A 24,340-nucleotide genomic window follows, 5' to 3' on the forward strand; every position below is an offset into this window, starting at 1 on the left:
TGAGAAATTGCTAGTTATCGCAAGGAATTTCTGGGATCAGATGACCTTACCCAACACCAGATGATCTATCTGATAAACCCTAAGGGACCAGAAATAATTCCATGCCTAGACCTGGGTTTCTCAACCTTAGCACGACTGACATTTGGAGCTGGATAATTCTCTCCAGTGGGGGCTGTCCTGTGTGTTGTAGCAGCATCCCTGGCCTCTGCCCTCTAGATGCCAGTAACACACTCACCTAGTTGTGACAACCAAACGTGTCTCCAGACATTGACAAATGTTCCCCTGGGTGCAAAACAGACTCCTGTTGAGAACACTGGTCTTGATCTCCTTTTAGAATTTTGTAAAAGAGACTCAAAGCTGATAGCTATGGATTCGGGTTTTATTCAGAGACTATTGTATTATTTCAGTTCAATATTTTCACTCCTTTGTTCTTTCGTTCACTCATTCAGTGACCTTGGGACTCAGGAGTGGCCAAGGCAGGGAAGCTTATTCGCCTGGCACTCGACACACACTGGGGCCTCGATAAGCCCTGTGTAAGGATTGTCACGTGACTACCACAACTGCCCCAAAAGCCCATACTACTGTTGTCTTCATTTCAGATAAAATAACTGAGATTCAGCAAGGTTAAGTCATTTGCCTAAGAACACACAGCTAGGAGATGTCTGGTTGCAGGAACTTGAACCCATATGATCTGAACCCAGAACCTGCACTTTTTTTTTTTTTTTTGCGGTACGCGGGCCTCTCACTGTTGTGGCCTCTCCCATTGAGGAGCACAGACTCCGGACACACAGGTTCAGCGGCCATGGTTCACGGGCCCAGCCACTCTGCGGCATGTGGGATCCTCCCGGACCAGGGCACGAACCCGTGTCCCCTGCATCGGCAGGCGGACTCTGAACCATTGCACCACCAGGGAAGCCCCAGAACCTGCACTTTTAACCATTATTTTAGCATCAACAACACGCCAGACATTGTGCTTGGTGCTTAACATCATCTCCAACAACCTGAGAGGGAGGGGTTATTGGCCCCGTTTCACGGATAACAAACCCTGGCTCCCTGCCTGCCCCTCTGAGTAAAGCAGGCTGCTATGAGAGTTGGAGCCACTTTAGGGAAAGAAGTCTTTGGAGACTGGATGCAGCAAAGCAGCTCTGCTCAAACCAGCTTGGAGTCCGTGGTTTGGGTCATTTCAAGATTCTGATTTTTAACCATTTGGCTGCATCGTCAGAGTTCTCAGACAACTTGAAGTAGCATTAACCTAGCACAGAAAATAAATAGAGGAAAAATACCCCATTTAGCCTAGCAGTATCAGCAGCAAACATATAATACATGGGGAGGAATTTAAGAAATATAAAGAAAATGTTTTCACTTTATTAAAACATAAAAAGGAAAAAAAGTGAAGCCTATTCTTTTACGTGGGAAGTCTCAACATTATGAAGATGTCAGCCTTCCTTAAACTCATCTATAGATTTATCTAAGATAAAATGTTCTTCTGAAGGCTACCCTGCAAGGGATGGGCATGCACAGAAACCAAGGAAGTCTGGCAAACAACCACCGCCAATAGTTATTGAGAGATTACTAGGTTCCAGGTACCTTAGCTAGGTCCTAGCATTATCCCCTTTTACAGATGATGAAACTGGGGTTTTAGAAATTTGGTCAAGATCCCACAGGTAGTACAAGCGGGCAGGAAGGGCAAGACTGGAACCCAAACAGTCTTCTTTAAACATTACATAGTATTGACCTCCTCTTTTGCCCCCAAAGTAGGATGTGGTCTGTCTTTCTTTAAAAAGAGAATCTTGGTCATCTTGAGGAAGTGACATTAGAGATAAGAAATGGCATACCTTTTAATATCACTCCTCAAAAAAGGTTAATGGATGAAAAGAACCTTGTGGTTTTATGACACAATGTGTTTACATATCACTTTGTATATCCCTCTGTTAAAAGACTTATGATGTTATCTTGTCAGTGTCTAAGAGTCTATTCACCTTGTCAGACTATAAGCTCCTTCAGGGCAGAGACTGTACCATTAAGGATGCTTTTAGCCACAAATAACATAATAGCCTACTAATAGGCTCAGATGAAACAGCAACTATGTTACTTAACAAAAGCTTATAGGTTCAGTGGTTCAATGATTGCAGGTCAGCATTGTCTTTCTCTCCCCTCATGGTTACAACATGGCTGCCCTAGCTCCAGACATTGTATCTTCACCAAAATGTATCTCAAGCAGAAAGCAAGTTAGGAGGGGCAAAAGTCTTTCTTCTTACATGCTTTTTCTCTTTTCAAAAAGGAAAATAGTTACCAGTAGCCCCTAGACAACTTCCCCTTATGTCTCATAGACTAGAGTTGGGTCACATGACCACACCTTGACCATTAATGAAGAAAGGGGAGTAGGATTGCCGTGACAGGCTTAGAACAGTTATGATTTATTCCCTGAGATTGGGCACATTGCCACCAACACAAAGTCTGGTTTCTGCTACCAGAAACAAGAGGGGATAGTTGTTGGTAGGCAAACAATAAGGAATGTTCCAATGACCAGGTCTGTCAATTTCATCTCTAGTGTCTCGTATCATGCCTGACACACACTGAGTAAATGTTTGTTGAATGAATGAGAGACTGTGTTAGTCAGCTCAGGCTGCTATAGTTCAGACTACAGCCTGGATGACTTAAAAACAGAAGTTTATTTTTCTCACAGTTCTGGAAGCTGGAAGTTTAAGATCAGGGTGCCAGCACCATGTCCGGTGAGAGAAACTTCGTCTGATTTGCGGACAGCCACCTTCTTGCTGTGTCCTCACAGAGAAAAAGAGATTGAGAGTGAGAGAGAGAGAGATTTCTTCTTCTTATAAGGCCACAGTCCTATAGAATTAGGGCCCCACGTTTAGGACCTCATTTAATCTTTTTTTTTTTTTTTTTTTTTTTTTTTGTGGTACGCGGGCCTCTCACTGTTGTGGCCTCTCCCGTTGCGGAGCACAGGCTCCGGATGCGCAGGCTCAGCAGCCATGGCTCACGGGCCCAGCCGCTCCGCGGCATATGGGATCCTCCCAGACCGGGGCACGAACCCGTATCCCCTGCATCGGCAGGCGGACTCTCAACCACTGCGCCACCAGGGAGGCCCCTCATTTAATCTTAATTACCTCCTAAAAACTATCTCCAGACCCAGTCACTTTGTGGGGTTAGGGCTTCAACATATGAATTTTGGGAAAACACAATTCAGTTCATAGTAGAGACCAAATGAATAAATATATGACAAACAAATGACCCAATGAATGAGTGAATGATCCAGTGAATGAGTGTGTGCACAACTGGATGAATGAGAACATGAATAAATGACCAGATAAATGAATGGCAGCAGGGGTTTAGTTAGATAATATTTCAGTACCAACAAAGGCAATAGTTTGCAATTTAATATAGAGCTAAAATACATGCTGACGTTTGACTTCTGGAAAACCTCCCGGAAATGTACTTTCTCCCTTTAGGAATGTGATTGAATGAATAGCATTTGGCATCTCATCACATCATCTTGTGACGTGTTACCCAGCAAAACACGCCACTGATCATCAAAAGGAAGAAAGCCAATGGGCATGGATGAGCACAGAAGCACCAGGAAAGCAAAGGCTGGGAGCACATGTTCTGCAGATGCTAGCCCACGGCGACATCTGAAGGACAGGACTGCGAGCCAGACCGACACTCAGCCTTCACACCTTGTTCTCAGACATCATGTGCTCACGTTGAATGCACCAACCTGGATGCTAAGTCAAGCTTATCACGTTATAGCTGCCACCTGAGGGCTCCCCACTGGGCAAATCTCAATTCTCAGAAAAGTGTGGGCACATTCAAGGCAAAACCTAGACAATTCATCATCAACCAGGAGCTCAGTTGTTGTTTTTTTCTTTGAAAAAAATGTTTTCCATAAAAGCCTTGGCTTTTTTTTAAAAAAGCCATTTCTAGCAAAGGAAACATTCGTGTTACCATGGTTTGGATCACACTGGAGAACTATTTTTCTCCCTCTGCTTCAGGGAGAAAGGCTCCAGTGGCAAAACAGTCAACCCAACTGTCCTTGGAGCACTTAATGCTCTTCTCTCCCATTCCACTTTATATGATGTCCGTACCTATTTTTGTCAACCAATGTTCCTTTAAATTATGAATTCAGCAAAACGAGAAAACCTTCATGGTCAGCCTTGTGGGACTCTGAAGGGTACTACTGGTTGCGGTTTTTATATCTTACTCAGTAAGAGAAAACTGCCATGGATGTGTCTACCATTTACGAAATCTCTTCTCAGTAAAATCAACCTAAGTAACAGAGGAACACAGAGGAAACTGATTTTTCATTCAGGGCTGGGCACAATTTTTCACAAGGATTTTTCTTAAAATGGGAGACTACCCAGTCTGGGAGTGTCTTCCCGGAAGCTGCACCCTGTGAGCCCAAGGATCTAGCACCTCCAGGTAGCCCATCCCTACTGACCCACATTGGAATGTAAGAGTGGGTCAGATTCTTGGTTATAAATAACAAAACCCAATTTAAATTCTGGCTAATCTAAACAGAAGAGGAATTTACTAAATGAGGTTGGGCAGTTCACAGCCACTCCGGGGAGGTCAGAACATTGAGCTTAGAGGCCATACAACAAGAATGATGCCCAGACTACACTTCTGGGCAGCTCCCTGTGTGGAGCCGCTGGCCACCATCACCGGTCACACACCAAGGCACTGGTATGAACACAGCAGCTGGGACATCCGCGGCTCCCTTTGAAGGTGGGGTGCTCCTCTACCACATCAACAGAATGAATTCGACACGAGGCTCGTTCCTTCTAGCACTGCTTCTCAGCCAATGTCTGAAAAGGGCTAGGTCTCTCTCCTTGCTACTCAAAGTAGTCTGCGGCCCAGCAGCGCCAGAACCTGCATTTTGACGAGATCCCTGGGTGATTCAGATGCACAGCAAAGCTAGAGAAGCTCTGGTCTGAGACCATCCCATCCTGGGGTGGGGCAACTCAGTGGTGCAGACCCCAGCCCTGTAACACCACAGGGTAATGCCCCCAGAAACACAGCACCCAGAACACAGGACTCAAGTGCTAGAGCGGCAAAGGAAACAAGAGGAGGTAAGGGAGGTTAAGGGCACTCAATTTTGTGATTGAAGAAAAGAATACACTTATAAATTTTTTTTTTAACCAGGAAGTAGAGAGAGATTATGTTTGTACACCATGGAGGGTTTTTTATTCATCATATCTGGTCCTTCGACCAGACGTGGTGGCATCTCTAAGAACTGAGAACAACGTGGATCATTTGTCTTCTATATTTAGAAAATTGCCTTTTATCACTAATTTAACTCAGTTGCTACAACTTGTTAATCAACCATAAGAAAATGGACTCGGAGAAGCAAAATTTTACCCTAAGTTTCCAAAAGAGATTCCAGCAGAGAGCAAAGAATGTTCTTTTAAAACACACACACACACACACACACACACACACACACAGAAAGTACCTTGACCTGTTCCTTGCACTGAAGTGTTCAGAAAACAAAATAACTCACTCTCTGTTTATAAGATCTTGAAATTCAACAGATTAAGAGGAAGAGACGTGTGGTTTCGTTGTTTTTAATGTTCTTATAACTTTTACACTGAATTTTAAAACTGGAAAATTTACAGAATTTATTTAAAAATTGGGTTTTTTGTTTGTTTACTGAATATAGTTGATTTCTAATATTGATTAGTTTCAGGTGGACAGCAAAGTGGTTCAGTTATACATTTTTTTCAGAATATTTTCCATTATAGGTTATTACAAGATATTGAATATCATTCCCTGTGCTCTACAGTAAATCCTTGTTGCTTGTCTATTTTATGTATAGCAGTTTGTATCTGTTCATCCCAAGCTCCTAATTTATCCCTTCCCCCTCCCTTTCCCCTTTGGTAACCATACATTTGTTTTCTTTGTCTGTGAGTCTGTTTCTGTTTCGTATATAGATTCATTTGTATTATTTTTTTAGATTCCACATTTAAGTGATATCATATAATATTTGTCTTCCTCTGCCTGACTTACTTTGCTGAGTATGATACTCTCTAAGTCCATCTCCGTTGCTGCAAATGACAATATTTCATTCTTTTTTATGGCTGAGTAATATTTCATTGTATATATACCACATCTTCTTAAGCCAGTTGTCTGTTGTTGGGCACTTGGGTTGTTTCCATACCTTGACTATTGTAAATAGTGCTGCTATGAACATTGGGGTGATGTATATTTTCGAATTAGCATTTTTATCTTTTCTGGATATATGCCCAGGAGTGGGATTACTGGATCATGTGGTAACTCTATTTTTAGTTTTTTAAGGACCCTCCACACTATTTTCCATAGTGGCTGGTCCAATTTACATTCCCACCTACAGCTGTTGGTTTTGTTTGCTTGTTTGTTTGTTTTTGAATTTGAAAAATGAGAAAGTCAAAAAACGGAGGATTTTGTGATCCAAAAGTTAAACACAGCCTAAGTGAGCATATTTTTTACTGTCACATAGAAATAGAAAGTAGATTAGTATTGAAAGTTGTCAGAGGCTGAGAGAAGTAGCAAATGGGGAGTAACTGCGAATGGGGACGGGGTGATGAAAATGTTCTGGAATTAGACAGTGGTGACGGTTGCACGACCTTGTGAAGATGCTAAAAAACACTGAACTGTACACTTTAAAATCATGAATTTTCTGGTACCTATATCTCAATTTTAAAAAGGTAAAGAGGGCTTCCCTGGTGGCACAGTGGTTGAGAGTCCGCCTGCCGATGCAGGGGACACGGGTTCGTGCCCCGGTCTGGGAAGATCCCACATGCCGCGGAGTGGCTGGGCCCGTGAGCCATGGCCGCTGAGCCTGCGCGTCCAGAGCCTGTGCTCCGCAACGGGAGAGGCCACAACAGTGAGAGGCCCGCGTACCGCAAAAAAAATAAAAAATAAAAAAATAAAAAGGTAAAGAGATATTTACAGGCATAAAAAATATTAGGAACCTAGGGTATGAGTAAAAATAAATCTTAAAAGTAGTTGGGACATAAAAGTTTCTTCAAGGCATAGGATTAAAATATTTGGACACTGAGTTGAAAAAAATAGCTGATTTTCCCTGCATGACCTTTAGACAAATAAATATATTTATATACAGTACTTGTATGTAAACATAAAATTTTAAATCTGCAAATCAACAAAAAGAAAGAGAGAAAGAAATGAAGGAAGGAAAGAAGCAAAGTGCCTGGTGCACTCGAATGTTCAAAAGGAGGCTGTGACATCATCACGGCAGAGTGAACGCGGTGGCACGTGGCAGTGTTGGTCTGGTGGAGAAAGAATGGGAAGAGTACATGGGAAGGAACAGGAGACCATTGAAAAACCAGGCAGGAACTGCCCTCCCATTAGCATCACAGCTAATTAATATTCATGTCTCTGGCTTCCCTGGTGGCGCAGTGGTTGAGGGGTCCGCCTGCCGATGCAGGGGACGCAGGTTTGTGCCCTGGTCCGGGAAGATCCCACGTTCCACGGAGCGGCTGGTCCGTGAGCCATGGCCGCTGAACCTGCGCATCCGGAGCCTGTGCTCCGCAACGGGAGAGGCCACAACAGTGAGAGGCCCGCGTACCAACCGCCAAAAAAAAAAAAAAAAAAAAAATTCATGTCTCACTTGCCCGTGTCCCTTCCTCGGCTGAACTCAGGGATTTAAGACCCAGAGGAAAGTCACATAAAAATGTTAAGACCCCTCAGGCCATACTTGAGTCATCAAAACTCAATTACAAAGCACCCCCTTGAGAGAATTCCCTGGTGGTCCAGTGGTTAGGACTCAGGCTTTCACTGCCATGGGCCTGGCTTCAATCCCTGGTCAGGGAACTGAGATCCTACAAGCTGCACAGCTCCCCCCAAAGAAAAAGCACCTCCTTGATGTCATCCATCAGCTGTCCCATGCCCCTGGTATGATGTGACGAGAAGGCACCTCACCTGCATGCTCTTCTTTCCAGAAACCCATGACCCCAGTCTAACCCTAAGAAAAACAGGGGACAAGCCAAACTGAGAGACCTACAAAACACCTGACCAGCCCTCCCCCAACCACCAAAGTCACAGAAATCAGGGAAAGACTGAAACTGTCACATACTGGAGGGGACCAAGGGGACAATCTGTGATGTCTTTCTTGGGGTGGAAGAACAATGTGCTCATGATGAACAACCAACCATACAATCCTTGATCCAATTTCCAGGCTCTCTTGCAGCTAGGGTAGAGCACGTGACCCAGCTCTAGCCAACGAGGCATAATCATAATTCTACTGTGAAGAAAGAATTCTACTAATTCTTTGTGAAGAACGGTGTCTCTTTCTTCATAAAGGGTAACAAATTCCACCAGCCTCCATTTTCGCAGGGTCAGTGGTGAGAAGCCTCGATGGTCAGTGGTGTCATGGAGGAGATGGAGCATAAAGAGCAGGGTGAGTGGCCACAGGAACTGGAGGGAAACCAGGAGAATGTGGTGCAGTCAGAGCCAAGAGAAGGATCTAGAAGGAAGGAGTGAGCGATGGTGCCAGATGCTGCTGAGTCAACAAGGCTTTCAGTGATAAGGAGGTCACCAGTGCCCTGGGCAAGCCTGTTTCTATGGAGCGACCAAGGCAGCAGCCAAGAGTGAATGGATTGGGGAATAAGATGGAGAAGAATGGAGAAAGCAGGTATCCACAACTCTTTCAAGAACGTTGGCTGTGAGGGGAGGGAGAGGGCTGAGGATGGGCTACAAGAACAGATGAAACGGCCAAGACATGGGAGCAACCTAAGTGTCCATCAACAGAGGAATGGATAAAGAAGATGTGGTCTATATATACAGTGGAATATTAGCCACTGTATATATATTATAGAAATATATATATATATATTAGAAAAAATATATATATATTAGAAAAAGAATGAAATACTTCCATTTGCAGCAACATGGATGGACCTAGAGATCATCATACTAAGGGAAGTAAGCCAGAGAAAGATAAATATCATATGTTATCACTTATATGTGGAATCTAAAGACCATGGCACACTCTCCTCTTCTGATAGTTTCAAGATGGTATCATCCTCAAAAAGATAAAACAATAAAATTTTAAAACACATTTTAGTTAAACTGTCTCCCAGAACAGAAGAAGAAAGTAAAGAAAAATAGAAACTTTTCTTGGGTGGGTGGTAAGAGCAATCAACAGAATACAAATTATAAGGGAGACTTCAAGGACAGGGAATAAAGTTGAAGCTGGTGATGATAACAATAAAATATCAGTCCAGGTTGAGGAAGCAATTAAGGATGCCTAGGAAAGCTGAAAAAATGCTCAGCAACGGGTCCCAAGTTGCCAACCTGGATACACAAGAGCTGTTAGCTTTGGGTGGTTCTTAGGACTTCTAGGGGACAAAGGAAGAGCCAGGAAGCTGAAAATGGGCTGCACATAACTTGTGAAGACAAGTTTAATGCTTTCAGAAAGGATGTCATTCACTAGCATGATGGCACATCATTAGCAATTCTTTATATGCCTATAATCCATTTACAACACAGGGAACACTACTGCAATCATATTTTTAACAACTTATTAGAGTATACTTATATACCATAAGGTTCACCCATTTTAAGAGCACAAGTGAATGATTTTTAGTAAGTGTATCGAGTTGTGCAGCCATCACCATAATCCAGTCTTCCAACATCTTCATCACCTCAGTTATGTCCATTTATAGTTAAACGACATGGCCAGCCCTAGTCCTAGGTAATTACTTATCTACTTTCTGTCTTTATAGATTTGCCTTTTCTGGACACTTCATATAAATGGAAACATACAAAATGTCTTCTTTTATGTCTGACTTCTTTTACTCAGTGTAATGTCTTTGAGGTTCATTCCTGTTGTGTACTTATCAGTATTTCACTCCTTTTTATTGATGAACAGTGCACCACTGTATGGATGTACTACACCTTGTCTATCCTCACCAGCTGATGGTCATTACATTGTCTCCACAATCTGACTACTATGAAAATGTTGCTATGGACATTCACATTCAAGAATTTGTGTGGACATATGTTTTCATTTCTCTTGGGTAGGTATCTAGGAGAGCAGTTACTGAGAGTCATATAGTAAATTTATGTTCAGATTTTTACATTTTTGATCAGTTTTCCAAAGTGGCTCTACGTCAATAATATTTGATGCGGTCAATTTTGCTAGATGCTGGTATATAAAGAGGAGAAAGACAGTTCCTACCCACAAGTGGCGTAAGGTCTAATAGGAGAGAAAATTATAGATAAAATTACAGGCAAGTGGAGTCACTTCCTGAGAGTACATAAAAAGTGGGGTCTATCAGTTTTTTATACAATTAAGATGGTCTAGAATGGAAAAAGAAAGCTATGAGCTTCTTCCTTTCAAACATTTACTAAGCACCTGATATGATTCTGATAGAAATCAGAGATGACTAAATATAGTCGTTTCAGAGATTGAGCTCATCTGAATCACTTTGCTGTACACCAGAAACTAACGCAACATTGTAAATCAACTATACATCAATTTAAAAATAAATAAAAATAAAAGACACTTTATCAAGGTTGCTGCTGTGGGTGATGAGGGCTCAATGCCATGGGACATCTGGGCAGCACACAAGGCATCTCTGGATGTCCGCCTGAAGGGCAGGAGGCTGGAGAGGTACCCATTGGCTCCAGCCCTCATTAGTTGAGGGTTGTCCGAGGCGGTGTTCACTCCCCCTCACTTCCAAGCTGAACTTGCTCAGGCTAGGAGGGCCACCACCCACCTGTACATCAGAGAAGATCCTGGGGCAGAATGTGGGTGGAGCCCCTTCGACCTGGGACCTGACCGACCTTGTGATTTGAAACCAACCTTGCAGGGAACTGTCCAGCAAGAGGTGGCTGAAATCAGAAGTGGGCCAAGGTGTGAATGGAGATGCAGACATCAGAGGAATCTCCTCCTCAGAAACAATTAGGATCAATGATAACATCTAAGCGTTGGTTCTAATGACCTCTGGCCAGTGCTGTCCCATGTTGGTGGGATGGGATGTGACCTATAATTATGTAACAGTCTGCATGTCACAGGGAGAGGAAGGAGTGCCCAACTCTGTCGGGTTTGGGGGAAAGGGGACAGGGTGGTTGAAGGGCAAATAAGAAAGTGGCCAAGGGCTTCCCTGGTGGCGCAGTGGTTGAGAGTCCGCCTGCCGATGCAGGGGACACGGGTTCGTGCCCCGGTCCGGGAAGATCCCACATGCCGCGGAGTGGCTGGGCCCATGAGCCATGGCCGCTGAGCCTGCGCGTCCGGAGCCTGTGCTCCGCAACGGGAGAGGCCACAATGGTGAGAGGCCCGCGTACCGAAAAATAATAATAATAATAATTGACATTTGAGCTGGGTCTTGAAGAATAAGAGCAATATGTCAGGCAACATTCAGGAAGAGCTTTTTGGATAGAGAGAACACCCAAATGGATTATTTCTTAGGATAAGAATCTTGTTACAGTTTATTGTAACATTCAAAACAGGCACCCACACATGTGCCAACAACATATCAAAACACTGACAGAGACTTTTGTGTCTTGCAATTGTTGTTAATAAAGCCAATTCATTTATAAAAGAGTCAACTAAAAAGTAAGGCTGCATTTGTGCTGCTCCCTCAGGAAGGCAGAGATCAGCGTTTACAGGGGAACAAATCAACACTCATTAGCTATGAGGGTACCTCTGAGAATGCAGGTTTGAAGGGCTAGGCCCCACCTGCTCTCTCTCAAGGATGCTAAACTCAGAGGACAGAAGCAGAGAAAGATGGTCAGCACTCAGCCCAGGCCAAGCAGAGAGCAGGGAAAAGACCTACTAGTCTTAGCTTTACAGGTAAGATGAGTGCCCCTGAAACCACAGACCAGGACAGTATAAACGTATCTCTGGATGTGAGCCTGAGGGTGAGGAAGAGAAACCCCCAAAAGGATTAGGATTGTGTTTTCCCCAACCTGGAACATGCGTGGCTTAGCAATCAGAAATAAAGTCACTTTGTTGAAAATAAAGAGAAGTATTTCTCATGCCCCCTCAGTTCACAGACTGGGATCCACATTCAGGTGTATTTCTTTATTTTAGTAGAAACTGAAAATGATGAGACTATCCCCAAACACTAGGAACGCATCAAAGTGTTCTTCCAGCACTCTCTGCTGAATTTGATATCTTTTTCATTCTTGTCAATCTGAAGTCTCCTTTTGATTTGCATTTCCCTGACTCCCCGGAAGGCTGATTATCTTTTCATAGGTTTATTAGTCACTTGCATTTCCTCTTCAGTGAATTCCTATTCCTATCTTTTGCCCTGTGTTCTAAGAGGTAAATCATCTTTTTCTTATTAATGTGAATGTATTCTTTGTATAGAAGAGACAGTAACCTGTGCCTATGGCAAGTGTCTTCTTCCTGTTTGTCTTCTGACTTTGTTTATGTTGATTTTTTTCCACACTTAATTTCTGGTTACCCATCTTGCTAAGAAGACCTCTCCACCCCAACGTGTTATAAATATTCTAAATTTTCTTCTATTTCATATGCATATTTCTTCTATCTAATACACACACACAGTCACACTCACACTCACATACATAGATGATAGTTGGATGGTTAGAGCATCAATCCACCTGGAATTGATGTGTGGGCATGTGGCAGGGGAGACAGCAAAGGGGACTCAGTGTGTCCAGAGTTTACATCGTCCTCCTGTGCAGCATCACATTTGACATGACCTAAGCATTAAAGTCAACTGCTAAATTCTGCCTTTTACATTTTCCAGCTCAAATGGCATCTCCATCCTCCCTGTTACTTAAGAAGGAAGCGGAGGTGTTCCCTGGGCTGTCCCTCTCCCACCATCCCATGTACCATCACACTCGAATCTCCAGGCCCCTACGTCCTAAATATCTCTGTCCACTCCTCCCATGGTCCCATGGTCACCTCCTTGCTTCAGGCCACCATCATCTCGCCCTGAATCTCTGCAGCCCTGGCCTCCCAGGCTCCGGGCTCATCCCCTCGCAATCCAGTCTCCACTGTGCAATGAGGACTCCTTCTAAAATGCAAACCCCATCTCATCTCTTCCACAGCCCCTGCAGCCTTCAGGATACAGTCCAAACTCCCACACGTGGCTGTCCTTCAAGACCCAGGCACCTCTCACCTTAAAAAAAAAAAAATAATTGCAGCCTCATTTCTCAAGTTGTATCTCCCAGCCCCACACTCTGGCCAGAGAAAACCATTTAAAGTTCTTCAAAAACACCAAGCTTGCTTTTCTGTAGATCTCAGTCTTGGCTATGTCCCCCCGTCACCCGGCAAAAGTTGAAAACACAGTTGCCCAGGTCCTGCCCCTGGGTGATTCTGATTCAGGAGGTCAAGTGCAATCCCCGCGCCCACATTCTACAGGTGATTCCCACGGCCAGGGTGCAGAACCACTGCTTGTAGCCTCCAGGTTGTAGGCATGTTATTCCCTCTGCCCAGAACCCTCTTCTACCTCCTTGACCCTAGTCCCCACTCACCACTGAGTATCGCCTCTAATTCCTTGACATCAAAGCTTAGATACTCCTTCCTCCAGGAATTTCCTTTGACCATCCAGGTTAGGGGGCCGCCTCCAGGCTCCTCCAGCCCCCTGGCATTCCCCGATTCAAGCATTCATCACACTGTAATATCACTGCCTGATTTCTCGTCTCCCACCCCAGACTCTGAGTTTTAGGGAAATAGGGACAGCGTGTCTGTCTTGCTCACCACTGAATTTCCCACACTGGGCAGAAACCCGACACGTGAGGTGCTTAATAAATGTTTGCTACACCCCCCCAAAAAAAATGAATGAACAAATAAATGGATGAAAGGATGGCTGTGGTCATTTCCATGACAAATAAACACTGCTCAGCCAAGCCAGCGAACAGATAAGCAGCCTGGCCTGCAGAGGGCACCAGGCTGCTTTTTAATCTCTTTCCAAGCCCTGGAGCCCGTACTGCTGTCAGTCAGAGAGGCGCCCAATGCTCAGTGGTCATTTCGCTGCGCTGAAGATTAAGTAGGAATTGTCTGCCTCCAGCCAATGTATAAAAACTGAGTGTTCACCCTTCACTGCTAACAGCAGGTACCACATCCTCTGTCTTGCTATGAAAACCGCCATAACTGTAGCAGCCAGTGGCTGGATTTTTATTCCCAGGTGGGGATGTGAGAGGGGCTAAGAGGGAGAGAGAAGGAAGGAAGGTAAGAAGGGAGGGAGATAAGACAGAGTGTCTATAAAACTGTTTGTCCTGGAGAAGCAGAGGAAAGTTCTCTGCATGTCTCCAAGCTGACTTTCTCTCTCTCTCTCCCTCCCTTCATCCTTTTATTCTGCGGAAGAACAAAATCTAAGTCTGGACTGGACAGGCATCCGAAACAAGATCTAAAGGGAGATTTCTTTCCCTTCCTGCAATCAGGAGCAGAAGCCGCAGCCTCTGGACCCTGCTGGAGCCCCGGCTCCGATCAGCCGTCTGTTGGCAATGAATGCTTCGTGCTGCCTGCTCTCTGCTCAACCAACGCTGCCTAATGGCTCAGAGCACCTTTCCTTCAGCAACCAGAGCAGCAGGAGCTTCTGCGAGCAGGTTTTCATCAAGCCTGAGGTCTTCCTGGCTCTGGGCATCATCAGCCTGATGGAGAACATCCTGGTCATCCTGGCCGTGGTCAGGAACAACAACCTGCACTCTCCCATGTATTTCTTCCTCTGCAGCCTGGCCGTGGCTGACATGCTGGTGAGCGTGTCCAACGCCCTGGAGACCATCATGATCGCCATCGTCAACAGCGACTACCTGACCTTCGAGGACCAGTTCCTCCAGCACATGGACAACGTCTTCGACTCCATGATCTGCATCTCCCTGGTGGCCTCCATCTGCAACCTCCTGGCCATCGCCGTCGACAGGTACGTCAGCATCTTCTACGCGCTCCGCTACCACAGCATCATGACCGTGAGGAAGGCGCTCGGCCTGATCGCGGCCATCTGGCTGAGCTGCGGCGTCTGCGGCGTGGTGTTCATCGTCTACTCTGAAAGCAAGATGGTCATCGTGTGCCTCGTCACCATGTTCCTCGCCATGCTGCTCCTCATGGGCACCCTCTACGTGCACATGTTCCTCTTTGCCCGGCTGCACGTCAAGCGCATCGCGGCACTGCCACCCACCCTTGGGGTGGCGCCGCGGCAGCACTCGTGCATGAGGGGGGCCGTCACCATCACCATCCTGCTGGGGGTGTTCATCTTCTGCTGGGCCCCCTTCTTTCTCCACCTCGGCCTCATCATAACCTGCCCCACCAACCCCTACTGCGTCTGCTACACCGCCCACTTCAACACCTACCTGGTCCTCATCATGTGCAACTCCATCATCGACCCCCTGATCTACGCCTGCCGCAGCGCGGAGCTGCGCAACACCTTCAAGGAGATTCTCTGCAGCTGCAGTGGCATGAGCGTTGGATAGGATGCAGGACCACAGGAAGGGTTATCGGTCTGGTCACTTTTGACCCTCCATCCAGCCAAAGTGTTCAAAAAGAAGGGGGAAAAAATACTTAAAAGACATAAAAATGTGTTAACTGTCATGGTCGTTTGTGTCCTTTTGTTGTTGTTGTCGTCTTGGGGGCGTTTTTCTGGCCACGCCAGGTCTTAGTTGCGGCAGGCAGGATCTTTGTTGCAGCATGCGAACTCTTCATTGTGCCATGTGGGGTCTAGTTCCCTGACCAGGGATTGAACACGGGCCCCCTGCACGGGGAGCAAGGAGTTTTAGCCACTGGACCACCAGGGGAGTCCCAGTGTGTCTTTTGTTTTTTAGCTTGCAGAAAGCCTTTTGAAAGGAGAAAATGGTCTATAACAGGCTCTCTGAAAGGATGCCAACGTGGGTTAAGTCACAAACTCTGATTTCCCGAATAGTCACTGGGGGAAATCTGTGGAGGCTGCTCTGGGCGCTTTCTGCATTCATCTTCATGCACCCAGGGTCTGTGACGCCTGCCTGCACCCTGCTTCCCACCCACGCCTTCATGCTTCAGGTCAGACTGAAGGATTCGCAGTAACAGTAAGGGTGGTGTGAATCTCTCCCAAGCAAACCTGTTATGGCTACCAACCTCCGGCTGCCAGCTGCTTGGATGGCTTTGCTTTCAGTTCATACGAGACTGGGTTTCTAGTCTACTACTCTATTTACGGTAAAACAATTTCCTAAAAACAACTAACTTTGTGGAAGAGGTAATGTAACGCTATGCTGTTTGCCCCTCTTCTTGACCATACCCCACACCAGCCTCCACCCCCTGCCAACAGCATGGGGACGTAACCCACTTCTGTTTTTGTCGTTATGGTTGTTCTTGTTGGGTTTTTATACATGCAACATAGGGCAGTTTTCAAAATAATGAAAGAGAGATAAGGTGCTTTGGAAAATCAGAACATACCTGTGTACAAAGTATTTTGATACCTTGCTATTTTAAAGTATACATTTCCCTATTTTAAAAAAGCAATTTTTCCTATTATTCCTTTTCTTTCTTTAAAACAAGAGAGGCAATCGTGAGTAGGAAGGCGTGTGTCTCAAGAAATTGCCTGACAGTTGTTTTGGTGAGTTAGAGTCTGTGAGCTTCCTGTGGCTTTCTTGGAAACTGTTTTGCTCTTAAGAACTGTGCCTCTATCACATTTTATCTATGTGATGTGATCTATTAAGGAGAATGGTTTCTGGTTCACTGCTCCTTTTGCGCGACGTGGTGTTAAAGTTGGGTGACCCTGTTATCAAGGTCTATACCGTATCAAGTAAAGTGATTCACTCCTGTGAACACAGGGCAAGATTCGCTGATGAGCGCTGTCCATGGTCGTGTGCTACAGGCATCCATCAGACCCCTTTCCACCACAGAGGACCTCAAGCTGTGTTTTCCGGCTGTCCTCACGTCCCCCCCACCCCCACCATGAATTCTCATACTATGCTGTGTCTTTGGTATACAACTCTGTATTTTTCTCATGCTGGAATATATTGGGGTTTCTTGTACTTGATCTGTGCTAATATGAACAATATTACTTGTTTCTTGCTTTGATTGTGATGTTTGGAAATAATAAAAGGCTTTTGTGGCTGATAAACGTGTGTCACATTGAACCACACCACCTGGAAGCATCCTGGTGACTTCTGCTCGTGGCCATCGTACGTGACACTGCAATTCTGTGACTATTTTGTAAATGGCATAAACATCCTCATTGACCACACTGCTGGTCTTTTCTAGGGCAATGCCTTTTAGCCAAACTACAGAACTCTCCCATTTAGTTTACAAAAATACCAGGCTGAAATTCCTGGGTCACTGTCACTCCATTATTATAATCGAGACACCAAATAATAGGTCTTGTCCACTGCCACAAGGCAAGTTAATGTGGAAAATGGGGAATCGAATTCTTTGAAAATTGTATTAACAGCTATAGGAATTATGCTGTCCCTTTTCTATGTAAACAAGATAAAAATAACGTATTTTTCACTCTTTTATATCAGCTTTCACATTATTTCATTTATCCTGTCAACAAACCTCTAAAATAGGTGAGTCACTTCACAGATAAAGAAGCTTAGTCCCAGAGGGGTTACGTGATTGCCCAAGAATGCCCAGCTAAGTTAGGGTCACTGTATATTTTGTGCCCTGGTGCTGATACGTTTTTGTACCAACATGATGCTGCCGACAGCTTTCCATAATCAGAACTGATCCAGCTGTCCTTTCTACGTACATTTTAGCTGAGAGCAGTGCTTCTGAAGAGAAACGCCTGTTGGAATCACCCGGGGTCTTGTTCAAGTGCAAAAGCTAATTCAGCAGGTGAGGAGTGGAGCCTAAGATTCTGCATTTCTGACTCTGACAAGCTCCCAGGGGATGTGGCTATTGGTCTGGAGACCACCTTTTAAATAGCAAGGACACAGAGGACTTTCAAATGAGCATAATGCACAGCCAAAAATACACATCTGTGTGCAGTGCTGACCCCATGCCAGGAACTGTGCTAAGTACCTTACAAGCACTTGCTTCTTTGACCCCTCCAATAACCCCTTCAGGCAAACACTAGGATCCTCCTTATTTACAGATAAGGCATCTGAAACTCAGGGAGGTTAAGGAGTCTGTGGAAACTCAGCTACGAGTGGAGAAGTGGAGATTCAAACTTGGGCTGCCTGCCCCCACTCCCAAGCACAACCCTGACACCCTAGCACTTCTCCTGGAAACAGCATAGTTGAGCCATGGCCCAGTCCCCTCAGAGGCATGTAACACTATGAAGCAAGGCTTTAATGCATATTTCTACAACCACGAGTCCACATGTTCAAAACACAGTGTCCATCGAGCTGTCATAAAAACCAAGAAGACAATTCATTCTTTTACTTGCTATACTTTTCCAAAGACTGTGGGTAGCCCTGGTAGTGCATCCATTTCTGGGGTGAACAACCCTGGACGTTAGGCTGTCATTGTCTCCTCCATGACCACTTTCCCAGATCTTCACGTGGGAACCCACTGTGCATTTTAAGCAGGGGGATGGTTAGGCTCAAAAATGCTTAATTTGGGGGCTTCCCTGGTGGCGCAGTGGTTGAGAGTCCGCCTGCCGATGCAGGGGACACGGGTTCGTGCCCTGGTCTGGGAAGATCCCACATGCCGCAGAGCGGCTGGGCCCATGAGCCATGGCCGCTGGGCCTGTGCATCCAGAGTCTGTGCTCCGCAACGGGAGAGGCCACAACAGTGAGAGGCCCGCAAACCCCCCCAAAAAAAAAAAAAAAAAAAAAGCTTAATTTTTGGAAATAAAAGCAGAATCACTGCAGTAGTTGCCTTCCTGCACCCGTAGAAATCATTGCCTGTTGTCCTTATTTAAGTTGAACTTTTGAGCTTAATTGTGATGTTTTTCTGTGGGGTTGGGGGCTACAACCACTCCAGCCTCCTTGGCTGAAAACGTTTACCCACCCTCACTTCCACTAAAATCCATTCTCTACACAGCAGTCAGTGCAATCATTTAAAGATCTAAATCAGATAACATCAAACTCCTGCTCAAAACTCTTCAGTGGCTTTGAATAAAATTCCACTTCCTTACCCTGCCCTACAAAGCCCTAACGATCTGATCTCCTCCAGTAAGTCCCCAACCCCCCATGCCCACCCATACTCTCCCCCCTCATTGGACTCAGACTCACCGTACTCATTCCCGCCACAGGACCTTTGTGCCTGCCATTTTCCCTACCTGAAGTCTCTTTCCCCATATCTTCCCATGATTGGAAACTTCTTATCCTTCGGGCTCCAGCCCAATCCTCAGAGATGCCTTTCCTGCTCTCTTTCTAAAGAAGACCCCAGTCACTCACATGAAGTATTGTTTTACCACAGATCTTATTACTATTTTATATTTTCTTGTTAATTTGTTTGTTTAATTATCATCAACCTCTCCCACCAGAAAGCAGTAACTGGCATGGAAAACTGGTCAATAAAAAATATGTTGAATGAATAAGTGACTTCATGAATACACTTAAAGGTGAGTTCAAGTCTAACCAAAAAGAATATAACACACCAGTGATCCTCAAATTTGGTGAATATCTGTAACAAATGTGGAGTTTGAGAAACCAGCCTGTTCTCTGAAACCTGTGATCCAGCTGATCAGAGGTAGTCAGGCATCTGAAATGTTCAACAATCCACAGGTGATTACCATGCACAGCAAACTTGCAGAACCACCTAAACCGACAAGCACTGCTGACTTCTTAAAAATAACAAAAACCCGTACCCCAGGGGCTTCAATCTCTTTCCCATCACCATTTCCTGTCAGGATGTCAAGCACCTGCAATTGACGTTGGGTCATCCAAGAACCAACATAAACCCAGAAACTGGGAAGAAACAGATGACAAAGCACAGAATAAAAGTAAACCCTTCAAATGAAGAACTCGACCTTTCTCATGTAAAAACACTTATCTGAGAGCCAAATCAGTAAAAGATAATAATAATAAAATGCGTTACCTAGTATTATTGATATTATGTGCCAGACATTGGACTAAGCAATTAGGTATATTAACTCCTTGAATTCTCATGAAAACCCTATGAGGTAAGCACTATTAATGTCTTGTCCTGTAGAAAAGGAAACTTAGGATCATGGAGGTTAATCATCCAGACCCAGGCTCCTCAGGATTCAAGGAGCGGAGCTGGGACTAAGCCACAGTCAGGCTCCACGGTCCACGCATTGCCCACGATCCCACTGCGTGACGCAGCACGTGGCCGTAGCGATGCTCTCCAGGCTTGAATGGGCTTCAGCAGCTCTCAACCCCAACAGAGAACTTTGTGTACTTTTTAATGGAAGTATAATAAATATACAGATTTATATATATATATACAGATATACAAATTATCCTTTTTGCCATTTTTTCATCAGGCGACACAGAAAGCATGTCTACCCCCAGAGCCAGGAGTTGAGTGGCAGTGGGAAGCAGCTAATGATGTGAGTTGCTCAAGCCAAAAAAATGTATGTCCCATGAAATACGTGAATAATGGACTCATTTCCCCGAATGTCACAGAGCACAGGTCTGACCTGAAAAATAAATACGTGTACAATCCCGAGAAACAAAGAAGAAAGAAAGATTCCTTCTTTGTTTCTAACTGTAGGAGGAAAAAAAATCCTTCCCTGTGTTTACTCCATTTATGCTGTGACATGTGCTGGTTTGTTAAGAGGTGGCACATCCCACTCACCATCAGAGGGAACACAAGAGCAATGTCACAGATGGTCCTTTAGGGCGAATGCCACAGGAGGTGCTTTGAAGGATTCTGTTTATCAGGGAAGAAAACAGTTTGCCCCTCTCTGAAAACACTGGGGAGTCAACAGAGGAAACTCTGTGCTGAAATTCAGGAGAGCCCGGGACGAGGAGTGGCTCAAGGCTGGTGTGGCCGTGAGCAAGACTGTCACTGCCTATGGGCTTCAGTCACACATCTCTGCAACTGGCAGAGCTGGACTTGACGGGAGGGTCTCAACCATTCCCCCTGTCCATGGCGGTCACAGGTGACTGCTGCCTCAGGACTGTGGATCAGGTGACACAGGGCCCCTCAACACCAGCCATGAGGGTGGTGCCCGGCTCATGAGTCCTCCACGTCTTGGGCACAGCAACCACATCTGTGACCCAAGGCAGCCCAAGGAGACTCTCAGTACTTGAACTATTGAGAAAGAAAGGCCCTCCTTCCCCTGGACCTCTGGGTACCAAGTTGCCTGGGGCTGCGGGAGGAGCATCCAAGGAGGAAGCCAGCATCAAAAAAGCAGGCGGATGTTTTCCTCTAAGAGTTTGATAGTTTCTGGCCTTACACTTAGATCTTTAATCCATTTTGAGCTTATTTTTGTGTATGGTGTTAGGGAGTATTCTAATTTCATTCTTTTACATGTAGCCGTCCAGTTTTCCCAGCACCACTTACTGAAGAGACTGACTTTTCTCCACTGTATACTCTTGCCTCCTTTATCAAAGATAAGGTGACCGTACGTGTGTGGGTTTATCTCTGGGCTTTCTATCCTGTTCCATTATGACATAAATCACAGCAAGATCCTTTTTGACCCACCTCCTAGAGAAATGGAAATAAAAACAAAAAGAAACAAATGGGACCTAATGAAACTTAAAAGCTTTTGCACAGCAAAGGAAACCATAAACAAGACCAAAAGAAAACCCTCAGAATGGGAGAAAATATTTGCAAATGAAGCAACCGACAAAGGATTAATCTCCAAAATTTATAAGCAGCTCATGCAGATCAATAACAAAAAAACAAACAACCCAACCCAAAAATGGGCAGAAGACCTAAAGAGACATTTCTCCAAAGAAGATATACAGATTGCCAACAAACACATGAAAGAATGCTCAACATCATTAATCATTAGAGAAATGCAAATCAAAAGTACAATGAGATATCATCTCACACCAGTCAGAATGGCCATCATCAAAAAATCTACAAACAGTAAATGCTGGAGAAGATGCGGAGAAAAGGGAACACTCTTGCACTGCTGGTGGGAATGTGAATTGGTACAACCACTATGGATACCAGTATGGAGGTTCCTTAAAAAACTACAAATAGGGCCTCCCTGGTGGCGCAGTGGTTGGGAGTCCGCCTGCCGATGCAGGGGATACGGGTTCGTGCCCCGGTCTGGGAGGATCCCATATGCCGCGGAGCGGCTGGGCCCGTGAGCCATGGCTGCTGAGCCTGCGCGTCCGGAGCCTGTGCTCCGCAACGGGAGAGGCCACAACAGTGAGAGGCCCGCGTACCACAAAAAAAAAAAAAAAAAAAAAAAAAAAAAAAAACTACAAATAGAGCTACCATATGACCCAGCAATCCCACTACTGGGCATATACCCTGAGAAAGCCATAATTCAAAAAGAGTCGTGCACCACAATGTTCATTGCAGCTCTATTTACAATAGCCAGGACATGGAAGCAACCTAAGTGTCCATCAACAGATGAATGGATAAAGAAGATGTGGCACATATATACAATGGAATATTACTCAGCCATAAAAAGAAACGAAATTGAGTTATTTGTAGTGAGGTGGATGGACCTAGAGTCTGTCATACAGAGTGAAGTAAGTCAGAAAGAGAAAGACAAATACCGTATGCTAACACATATATAAGGAATCTAAGAAAAAAAAATGTCATGAAGAACCTGGGGTTAAGATGGGAATAAAGACACAGACCTACTAGAGCATGGACTTGAGGATATGGGGAGGGGCAAGGATAAGCTGTGACAAAGTGAGAGAGTGGCATGGACATATATACACTACCAAATGGAAAATAGATAGCTAGTGGGAAGCAGCTGTATAGCACAGGGACATGAGCTGGGTGCTTTGTGACCGCCTGGACGGGTGGGATAGGGAGGGTGGGAGGGAGGGAGACGCAAGAGGGAGGAGATATGGGAACATATGTATATGTATAGCTGATTCACTTTGTTATAAAGCAGAAACTAACACACCATTATACTCCAATAAAGATGTCAAAAAAAAAAGCAGTCGGATGAAAGAGATGGGATTCCTGCTGTTCTCATTTGCTGCCTGCCTCCAGCTCCGCCTGAAGCTAGTCCTAAGCCTGGACACTCTGTTACTGAGCTAGTGCACGTGTAAGCAACAGCATCCTGACCAACGCAGAGGCCAGCGGGGGGTGGGGTGGGGTGGAGCAAGAGCGGAGGCTGGTGGGAGGGAGAGGAGAGAAGAGGGGCTGAGACTAAGACAGGGAAGGCTCCAAGCTCAGGGAGATGGCTCTCCCGTGACCTGGTTTACATCCTGGCTTTAACACACTAAGATCAGATGTGCAAAAAGAATTCACTAGAAATGAAAACAAAAACTAACCACTAGAGATGATTCAAGGAAGTTTCTGATCTGCGACCCTATTTTACTTGCCTTACCCTCTACATTCTGAGGGTTACATTAGAAACGGAAACGTTTCTAATGAAGATATGAAAAGGAAGTAGAAAACTAGACAACAAAACTGACGTTTCCAGTGCGGTGAGTCACCCATCCCCTCCTCAGTGACCCCTCCATCTTTAGATGAATCCGTATGGAGCACTTCTGGTCTGATATCAAACCAGAGAATACAACGATGATAACACAATCTTTCTGGGCAGCCTCATCCCGAGGGAAAGGCGTGCCTTTGACAGCGATGGTGAGACTTGGTGCCTGTAGGGATGTGAATATTTATTCACGTCTGTTGCCCCTCCCCGTCCTCCTCCCATGACCCCTCTGACCTGGGGGCACCATGGGGAGGCGGGCTCCATCATCCCTCTCCAAGTCCACCCCCCATGCCTGGTCCAAAGCAGGCACTCAGGAAACATCTGGGGAATGAACAAATGGAATCAACTTGAGACCTCATCTTTCATTCATTCACACAGATGAACACTGTAGCCTAGAGCCTGTGGTCATGGGCTTTAAAAGCAGACCAGACCCGCGTTCGGTCCAGGGCCCTGCCTCTCACCAACATCGGCAGTTTATTTGTTTCCTTGCCAGGAAAAATGGGAATAATGTTAGCACCTCCATCAAGTGTCGCTGGGAAGTTTCAATGAAATAATACATCAAAGACCCCTTAGCACGGTCGCGGGGGCCCCTTGACGTTACTCCTACTGTTATTATTATCATTAAAGAATATTAGTGGGCCACTTTATTATATTCGGGGCTCACCCTATGGGGCTTCTTAAACAGAAGCCACCCAAAATCCCCTGGAGATCTTGTGGAAATGCAGATTCTGAATCACAGGGCTGGGAGCGGGGGCCCGGGACTCTGCATTTCTATCAGGTGCCAAGTGGATGCTGCTGCTGCCAGTCTGAGAAGCCGCCCACAGTGGAGACTTCGAAACTGAGGACAAGACAATTTTCCACAGCTGAAACTCATAGTTAAGGCGGCTTCTCTTGACAAAGCAAATGCATTGATCCCATCACATAAGGCCAAAGGAAAAGCCTGGGGAAATCAA

The 24,340-nt window shown here is 45.2% G+C and overlaps 1 protein-coding gene across 1 annotated transcript; it reads left to right on the top strand.

The window, feature by feature from the left end:
• Window positions 1-14,433: 14,433 nt before the first annotated feature.
• On the top strand, window positions 14,434-15,396 carry MC3R (melanocortin 3 receptor; the record flags this gene model as incomplete). Its single annotated transcript, XM_079720336.1, has 1 exon — window positions 14,434-15,396. One exon carries the CDS (start codon window positions 14,434-14,436, stop codon window positions 15,394-15,396), a length of 963 nt encoding a protein of 320 aa, XP_079576462.1.
• Between the last annotated feature and the right edge of the window lie 8,944 nt (window positions 15,397-24,340).

The sequence above is a fragment of the Hyperoodon ampullatus genome (assembly GCF_949752795.1).
Source record: "Hyperoodon ampullatus genome assembly, chromosome: 14".
NCBI lineage: Eukaryota > Metazoa > Chordata > Mammalia > Artiodactyla > Ziphiidae > Hyperoodon > Hyperoodon ampullatus.